This window comes from Protomyctophum bolini (genome assembly GCF_963924005.1).
Source record: "Protomyctophum bolini genome assembly, chromosome: 5".
In the NCBI taxonomy this organism is placed as follows: Eukaryota; Metazoa; Chordata; class Actinopteri; order Myctophiformes; family Myctophidae; genus Protomyctophum; species Protomyctophum bolini.
The window spans coordinates 7,393,285-7,402,749 of NC_137866.1; the positions used below are offsets into that span (position 1 = coordinate 7,393,285).

The following is a 9,465-nucleotide window of genomic DNA, read 5'->3' on the forward strand; positions in this document are numbered from 1 at the left end:
TTGCATGGATATGGATGACATGAAGATGTATGCGTTATCAATAAGTCGTTCGCGCGTGAGACCCAACTACAAAAATGCAACAGCTAGGATGTGATATATTGTGATTTGAAGCAAGCTAGTGTTACCTCGCCGTTCACAACCATCGGCCTCATATAATAAAAAAAATAAAGATAAAAAATACTCACTTCACTTGCTTATTGACGTTATTGTTTTGCAGCAGAGAATTGCACGTTTCCTCTTCCGCAAAACAAACACCCTCTTTTTTTTCTTATTAGGAGTTTACCTATGAGTTTACCGGTATTTACTGTTGGCAAACCAGCTTTGAGTGGTGCGTTACCGCCATCACCTGGGCAGGAGTCGGGAGTGTGGAACAGTAGCCTAGAAATAAAATTATTATTTTATCACTTTCGTTTCGTTTTTTGTTAAGTTTTTCAAACTTAACAATGTGAGTATATTATATATTAGATCAGTTCAGACTGAAGACGTGTCAAACATTCCTCCTCTGAGGGGAGATGGTTGTCCTATTTGAGGTAATTTACACCTGTATGAATTAACTATGAAGAGATGTCCAGTTGTGATGTTTTGCATTTCAATACTGGGAACTGGGTGTCTATGGGTGAAACTGTCCATACTTAGACACACAGTATTGAAATGAAAAACATGAAAAGAGCCATGCAGACTAATTATGTCACCAGCCCTCTACAGAAACCAGACCACTGTCTTCTATAGGTAAAGTGGTAAAGTCAAAATTTGAAGGCCAGCTCAATTTGTATTGTATTATTGTTTCCAGTTGACCAGTATATTTGCTGAAATGTAATATCATTCATTTTTCCGTCTCAGTGTTTGTTCATGCTGATATTTTATTTCATGGGTGTGTGTCATATTCAGTACATCCATTGATTCAAATTGTGTACTGGTATTTTTCTAGCCTGGTTAACCAGACCGAATCAGCTGTTGGCAAACAAAACAAAAATTGCCTGCCGGCGGATTGCGATATTAATCTGGTTTATTAACCAGGCTAGTATTTTTCGGGGTGAGGTGAGCTGTCCGTCCTTTCCCTTTACCAACTCGCCCAATTTGCCCCAGCGGAAAGTAGGCTACAGACAACTCACCCCACCATGACAGCAAGTGAGTTGTCCAGTATTCATCTATGTTCATGGCTATCTGTCTTTGTATTTTCAGTTCTGGACAACCGTAGGTCTGACCAACTTCCCACTCAGAGCATCACACGCGTGCCGATATACACCAGGTAAGTTTTAAGTTGATCCGTCAGGCATCAGATGTTCATGATATGTGTGGGACAGACACAGATTGTATTCGTTTATACTGACCGATTACCTATCTGACTTCGCCATTGCGGCAGGAACTGTTTTTTGGCAAATCTAAGTTAGCAAATATAAAACGATCGTCATTTTCTACCAAACACTCTCCATTGGGACTCCTAATATCAAACGAGTAGTAGTCATGCTGCTTAACAAACTGTTCAAGTTAACATTTATACTCACACTTGCACAGTACAGACAGTACATGTTCCCATGTCGTTCAATGCATTGCAGACTTGCTATAGTGATAACATTTAATTTCTTTCCCAGTCAGACCAGACGAAAAGCATTATACATTAATGTGCCAGCTTTTGATAATGACTACAGCAACTGAGTCTCTCAGTCTATGACCGTTCCGATTGAACGACGAACATTCTCTTTTTTGATTTGTAACAGGTTTGTAAGATAGAACGAACCAAACACTTTTCTGACTAGTTTCCTTTCCCATTGGATACATGTTGTTAACGTGTGACACCTAGTGGCGCATTACATAATTGCATTAACTTGCAATTTAATTTTGTGGACACAGAACTCTGCATTTCCACCAACAACCCCTAAAGATAATAGAATTACACTTGTGGGTGGCATAATTCACATTCAAGTATCTTACATTCATTTTTGAGGGAAAATACATAATAATGAAATGGTTTGTAACATAAGGCAGTAGAAAAATGTAGTGCCATTTTAATGCCAGTCATGAAAACAAATGTAGATCTCAATCTGTACACTGCCCTCCCACTCAACGATGTGTGATTTTAAAAGGTTTCAACTGAACATCTTACTGAGCCTCTGTCCTAACTGTGCATTTCTTTCTTTCTCTATGCTCGATACATCTTTGAGTGCCTTCTGGGCTGCGGGCGAGTCTGGCTGTAGCTCCAAAAGTCTCCTGAATGCCTGCTTGGCATCCTCCATCTCATCCAGCATCTGACACGCTTGGCCCAGGCGATACCAGGCCTTTGCTCCGCCGGGCTCCAGCTGTGTGGCTTTCGCGGCATTAGCTCTGGCACGCTGCGGTTGCTTCAATTTCAGCTGGCACAGCGACAGGTTGGAGTGGAGTTCTGCTTTCGTGTTTTGGTACACGTTCGTGGACGGAACCTGGGGGTTGGCGGGCAGCCTTGATGTTTCTTCGCCGGCCTCTTCCTGCTCCTCCTCGTCCTCCTCCTCTGGGATTGTGTCTGTGTCGCTGGTGTGGCTGTACAGGGTGATGAGGAGTTTGAGGGCTCGACTGTAACTGTCGGCTGCTCCCCACACGTCGCCGCTCCTGAACCTGGCTCCGCCCCTCTCCTTGTGAGACCTCACCCAGTCCCATTTGTCAGCAGGTGACATCTCCCAGGACTCCTCGCCAGGTGTGAATGAGTGCAGTTCAACGGTGGCACATAAAGGCTGGCTTCCCTCTGTGATTTGTGCCGCTGGGTTTTCTGGTCCGTTATCCAAGGGAGTCAATAGTATCTGGGCGAAAAGACGAAATTCAGACTGTCAAGAGGAACCTTCTAAGTCCATTTTTGAGGATTTAGATTTCTTTTAGCATAAATCAGTGCTATTGAATACCCTTTACGTAAGTAAGTACATTTTATTTGTAAAAGCACCTTTCAAGACAAAGTCACAAGGTGCTGAACAGAACACGGAACAAGCAATCAACAAGTTAAAAACAAACAGGAAAACATGGAAATGGTACTATAGAACTATAGAGGCAGAATCACAAAAACATAGGTATGTAAAAATAAATCGGGTAAGAGCTACATGGGAAAATAAATACGGAATAAATGTGTCTTTAACTGTCTCTTAAAAGAGTCTACTGACTCAGCATTCTTTAGCATGAGGGGCAGGGCGTTCCAAAGAGTGGGGGCAACCACTGCGAAAGCCCGGTCGCCCTTAGTTCTTAGGTTAGTCCCCGGTATCTTCAGTAGATGTTTGTCTGAGGACCTAAGGGGTCGTACATTTGACTTTGGGGGCAGTAGGTCACAAATATATGAAGGGGCCAGCCCGTTTAAAGCTTTGTAGGTTGTTAAAATAATTTTAAAATCAATTCTGGCCTTAATTGGAAGCCAGTGCAACGAGGCTAAAACAGGGGTAATGTGGGCCCTACGGTTGGTATTTGTGAGTATTCTGGCTGCAGTGTTTTGAATCAGTTGAAGTCGGGATAGAGATGAATGGTTAAGCATGGTGTAGAGACCGTTACAGTAGTCCAAGCGGGAGGATATGAATGAGTGTATGATTTTTTCCAGGTCTTGGGGTGACAGAATTGACTTGATTTTTGCAATGTTGCGCAGATGGTAGAAGCAGGATTGGGTGATCTTTTTAATGTGACATTCGAGGTTCATCTGGGTGTCAAAAAAGACACCCAGGTACGTCTGTGTGTTGTTTCGAAAATATTGAACCAATGGAAAGTAGTAAAAAATGCTTTGGACAAAACCTCTTAACTCCATTGGACCCTCAAACTGTCTGCTAAAGCACAACACCAACTTTGATGAGGCAGGTTTTCTTAATTTCTTAAAGAGTTTACATTTTTCATTTCCTGAAAAATGAACATTTTGGAGTTAAGTGGTTACTTCCCGACAGCAGACATCCACAAGCTTGTACAATAGCTATTTTCCCTATTTCTTATCGATCGATCGAAATTGATTTCTTATCGATCCCGATTTCTTATCTCTAGTGTTCTTCAGTACATCATGTTAATTTATAACATGATGAAATTACAAAGTACAGTAGGCAGCATTGAGTTGCTGAAATTAGGGTATAATAATTCACTACCACCACACCACACCAACTTCATGTCCTCTTTCAGTACATCCATAAATCTCCACTTTTGTCTGCCTCTACGAGGCCTCCTGCCTGGCAGTTGCTTAGTTCCAACCTCAGCATCCTTCCACCGATATACTCACTATCCCTCCTCTGTACACGTCCAAACCATCTCAGTCTGGCCTCTGGCTTTATCTCCAAAACATCTAACATGGGCTGTCCCTAGTTCCTGATCCTATCTATCCTTGTTACTCCAAGAGAGAACCTCAAACATTTTAGTCTCTGCTACCTCCAGCTCTGCTTCCTCTCTTTTCCTCAGTGCGACTGTCTCTCGAGTCTAAAGTACCATACAACATAGCTGGTCTCACCACCGTTTTGTACACCTTTCCTTCATTCTTGCCGATACTATCACACATTTTTCCACCCGTTCCAACCTGCTTGTACTCGTTTCTTCACCTCTTTCATTGCTCTGTTCTGTTGATGTAGTTCATTTCATATGTTCACGTCGTACACACAGCAAGTACACTCTCCACATACCTCACATCTCTCTCCAGCTCTCATCCCCTCCAGACAGGCTTCAGTCACATCACACTGTCCCTCCCCTAGCCTCAGTGTTGTCCAATCGCCAAGCAGAACACGAAGGGCAGCACTTTGAGAGCGTGGAATGGGTGTAGCCGTCATTTCCAGTCCGAGCTCTGCCACTGGTTGGTCAGCTTGGATCTGCAGCATCTCCTCTCCCTTGCATGATCCTGGACTGTCAGTCTTATGGATGTCCTCTTTGAGACACACTCGAACCCGACACAGTGAACCTATCCTCGGGCTGTCACCGGATGACAACGCTGCATGGGGAAAAGATTAGGGATGCACGATTAACCGGTAGCATAATCAGAATCGGCCATAAAAATGCCATATCGGTATCGGAACGGTCTCAAAATAATACAGATTATTTTTCGGTTTTCCCCAGCAAAAGAAAATATTTAAAAAATCAAATTTAATTTGTCTACTCATCTCATTCAGTTGAGAAAACAGACACACAAAGAGTATAGGCTATTTATTGATTGATTACATACTTTATTAACAGGCTTTGGGCCAAGCCCCTATAGGGCCTAGGCTTTTTTTCCATTGTGGTCCTCTGTATATTAACCCATTCTGACCGGGCACCCATTTTGGTGTTGGCATCATGTTATGCTTTAGCTATTGAAAAATAGCAGATCTACAAGCTCATAGCGCGCCACCGAGTGGCGCGCTATGAGCTTGTAGGTCTGCTATTTTTGAAAAATCGAAGAACGACTGACATTTTTAGAATCTGATCTCAGGTCAGAATGGGTTCATCAGACCAGTGTGTGTCCAGTGGAAACCTCGTATGAATCTGATCTCAGGTCAGAATGGGTTAATATTAGAATCGGTCATAATCGGTATCGGCAGATCAGTCCTAATTCCATAACCGTGCACCCCTATAGAAGATGCATTGATTCTCAACCCGGGGCCTTGAGGAAGTAATTTGATAGTATGATATTAATATGCAACAACAGTGCAATAAATAAGAACTTAAAGGAGAATTCCATGCTAGAATGCTTTCTTATCTTTCTTATCTTTCTTTGTAGTTGTTCATGCCTGTGATAAATGTGGTCTGTTGTGTTTCCTAATTCCTACCGTGTCTTAATTTGAAATAAGCTGTATGGTTGCATTTTATTTAATTTGGAAAGTTTCTAAAAGTAGTCCATGTCAAGATGTTTTTCTTTTCTGGTTTGTTTTGTGTTTTTTGTTTTGTTTTGTTTCATTACGTTGTGGAAAATGTGAATAAAAACTAAGAATAAAAAATGTAATTTTGTATAAACTATATTATAAAAGTTAACTCAAATGTTCTCAGTGTGACATAATTGACCCACGCAGAGTTTCTTAATCCAATATCTGGATCACTGGTAAGTAAGTAAGCCTTGCAGAGCTAAGAGGCCCATTCAGTATTTAACCCATTCTGACCTGAGATCAGATTCACACGAGGAATTTCCACTGGACACACACTGGTCTCATTAACCCATTCTGACCTGAGATCAGATTCTAAAAATGTCAGTAGCTCTTCGATTTTTCAAAAATAGCAGATCTACAAGCTCATAGCGCGCCACTCGGTGGCGTGCTATGAGCTTGTAGATCTGCTATTTTTCAATAGCTAAAGCATAATATGATGCTAACCCCAAAATGGGTTCCCGGTCAGAATGGGTTAAGTCCGACGTCATTTTGTAGTCCTACGTTACGCCCAGGTCCAAGTGGCACCAGCTCCCGTCCGCATCTCATCTCAGTAAATAGAATATCTAAACGCGTGAATCTTTTTACAATGACGTTATTTTTCAGAAAGGAAGCCAGAGGGTTAAAATGGGTTCCAACTCGAGTGGAATTATTAATGTTTTGTACAAGTGTCCATGACAAAGAAAATATATGATGTTGAGACAATAAAGACTATTATTATCATTATTATTGAAGGTGGTAACAGTCCATTTGCTCAGTACAAATGTGTGCAGGCTTGAGTATGTTGAATCTAAGTTTGCAATGAGGATTTAGTTGACACAATGAAATGAAATGGCGATAGTATCCAGTGTGGGGCAGACCGACGGCCTGTCACAGCCAGATTTGGGAGAGCAGTAGCGTTGTTGCGAGGAAAGCAGTAAAATTAGACTTTCGTGGTTGTTTTCGTCTCAGATTTAGTCCGACGGAGGGTCACAGTATAACTCTATGGGGACACAAAAGCGACACAAAAGTAGGACCCGCTCACTCACGGCTAAAATACTGAATAGGAGCAGGAGGCCTCAAACACAACCTGTTTAACCCATTCTGACCGGGCACCCATTTTGGTGTTAGCATCATGTTATGCTTTACCTATTGAAAAATAGCAGATCTACAAGCTCATATCGCGCCACCGAGTGGCGCGATACGAGCTTGTAGGTCTGCTATTTTTAAAAAATTCGAAGAACGACTGACATTTTTAGAATCTGATCTCAGGTCAGAATGGGTTCATCAGACCAGTGTGTGTCCAGTGGAAACCTCGTATGAATCTGATCTCAGGTCAGAATGGGTTAAGGCAGCTTTGATGTACAAGTACTCCCCCTGGACATAACGGTAGTGTGTTGCAGGAACTTACGCCCAATACAACCCTTGATGCCGAGTGCCAAGCAGGGATCCCATTTTTACAGTCTTTGGTATGACCCGGCCGGGGAATCGAACACCTGACCTCCCAGTCTCAGGGCGGACACTCCAACCACTGAGCCACTGAGCTGGTACCACACTCACATTGATTTTGTCCATATCGCCCAGTATACATTATTCAACACATCTCAATTCTAGGATAAGGAAAGGACAGAACATAAAAGGTGAGAAAAGCACCATACATACACCCATCGTCTCCAGGATTCAAAGCAGCCTGTCCACCCTTCGTATGTGTTCGCCTTCGCTGGACCTTCCAGATGCCGCTGGCACACACACATACCCAGGATGTGGCATCACGGTCATCAGGGGAACAGTCCCTGTATGTTTCAGGACAGCACCCAGGATCCATCACTGGCTATAGGAAGTAAAGAGAAGAGAGCTTAAAATCTACCGTTCGACCCCCAAATTACAACATTAACAGTACTGTAATACTGTAATACTGTAATACTGTGTGTGTGTGTGTGTGTGTGTGTGTGTGTACGTGCGTACATGTCTGTGTGTGTCTATGTGCGTGCATGCTTGCCTGTCTGGGGGCTGAACAAACAGCATCGGATTTCATATATACTCATTTATATATTACTTTTCAAATAATTCACTTTAATTTGCGTAATGGAAGTAAACGAGGGGTTAGATCAGGCTGAAACTAATGGGTGACATCGTCATGCAGTGGTGGAAGAAGCGCTCTGATATTTTACTCAAGTAAAAAAGCGGCAGTAGCTCAGGGGTAGAGTGGCCGGTAGAGTGGCCGGTAGAGCGGCCGGTAGAGCGGCCGGTAGAGTGGCCGGTAGAGCGGCCGGTAGAGTGGCCGGTAGAGTGGCCGGTAGAGTGGCCGGTAGAGTGGCCGGTAGAGTGGCCGGTAGAGCGGCCGGTAGAGTGGCCGGTAGAGTGGCCGGTAGAGTGGCCGGTAGAGCGGCCGGTAGAGCGGCCGGTAGAGTGCCATAAAATAGGGCTAAACTGTATGTTAATGTATGTTTTATATCATAACATAATAATTTATATCCATTTCCAAAGTGATCAAATTATTTTGTGCATTTAAATTGTCAGCCAGATGACGATAAAAAGGTGAGTATGTGAATACCAATGATAAGTAGGCCTACCAATTCAGGATATTGTTTACTAATGAATTACATTGTTTTGGTGTTTTAAACATTTAGCATTCGTACTTTCTCTAGTGTTAACTCTAAACAACTATCCTCTCTCTCTCTCAATTCAATGCAATTTAAATGAAGGTGACGTAAAACTAAAAAATGCTCTAAATCGCGGCGAGTTGGTAAACTGGCGAGTTCTCCGGATACCATCATGACTATGTATTCCTTTGTAAAAAAAATAGATGATCCATGACAGAGCTACAAAAACAATAGAATTTGCAAGAATGCCCAGATAAATCACTCTACAAAAAGTCAAAGGGTGTTGTGGCTGTGTCAAATACACCATGCAATGTATGGTATATCATCGGCCATTCTAGGAGTAGTTATTATTTATGTAAGAAGCCACTGTTGTTCAAAATCACGCGAAACCTAAAACGTTATGTTGCTAGACACCACCAGACCAGACCGATATGAAATACAAACATCTGGATGGACTGATGGACAGAGACAGACTGGCTGAGTTAGATATAGTGACAGTTAGTGACCATCAGTACTCTAATTAACAGATAGCTGCCTGTACATACATAGCATATAGTAGCATTCATAACCGAAGGCATTGACATTCACAATAATCTAATCACAAAAATGCTGAATGTTGCATGTAACAGAAAGTCATATAACTTACCTAGACAACATGTGGGATATCACCGAATAAGATGCGAAGAGCGGCAGTCTGAGAGAGAATCCTAAAATCATAAACAAAACAAAACAAAAACGAGTGAGACAGAGCTTCCGCCTTCCCCAGGAAGTGACGTACCGTATGTGCGGGCATGCGTCATTCTCTACGTTACGCAAAAATAAAACGTACAAGTTACACTGTAACTGTTACAGGCTCCAATGTTACAGGCAGAGGCAGTTCTAGCTCTTAATCATATCAATCCACCACCTCGCAGCAGAGATCAGACTCCACCTCAGTGGACAGTCAAGACGGGCAGTGTCGATAGGCCAATCAGAGGCAGGCGGGGCGTTACCCTGGCTCAAACGTTAGAGTAGCCTATATATTAATAATAAATAATAATTGTTATTATTAATAAATAATAATAAATATATACTCTAAG

At 42.4% G+C, this 9,465-nt stretch overlaps 1 protein-coding gene across 1 annotated transcript; it reads right to left on the reverse strand.

The window, feature by feature from the left end:
• Nucleotides 1-1,593: 1,593 nt before the first annotated feature.
• Nucleotides 1,594-9,148, reverse strand: LOC308315232 (FK506-binding protein-like). Its single transcript, XM_080763106.1, has 4 exons — nt 9,033-9,148; nt 7,446-7,614; nt 4,599-4,900; nt 1,594-2,771 (listed from the first exon to the last, which is right to left on the reverse strand). Exons 2-4 carry the CDS (start codon nt 7,606-7,608, stop codon nt 2,088-2,090), a joined length of 1,149 nt encoding a protein of 382 aa, XP_080619232.1. The 5' UTR covers nt 7,609-7,614; nt 9,033-9,148; the 3' UTR covers nt 1,594-2,087.
• Between the last annotated feature and the right edge of the window lie 317 nt (nt 9,149-9,465).

What these genes read in the sequence shown, in the direction of transcription:
- LOC308315232 (XM_080763106.1), bottom strand. Translation starts at nt 7,608, where the DNA reads ATGGATCCTGGGTGCTGTCCTGAAACATACAGGGACTGTTCCCCTGAT. An exon ending in GAATCCTGGAGACGATGGGT is followed by an intron (nt 4,901 to 7,445) that starts GTATGTATGGTG and finishes TTCCCCATGCAG; the next exon opens with CGTTGTCATCCGGTGACAGC. An exon ending in GAGCTGGAGAGAGATGTGAG is followed by an intron (nt 2,772 to 4,598) that starts GTATGTGGAGAG and finishes CTTTTCGCCCAG; the next exon opens with ATACTATTGACTCCCTTGGA.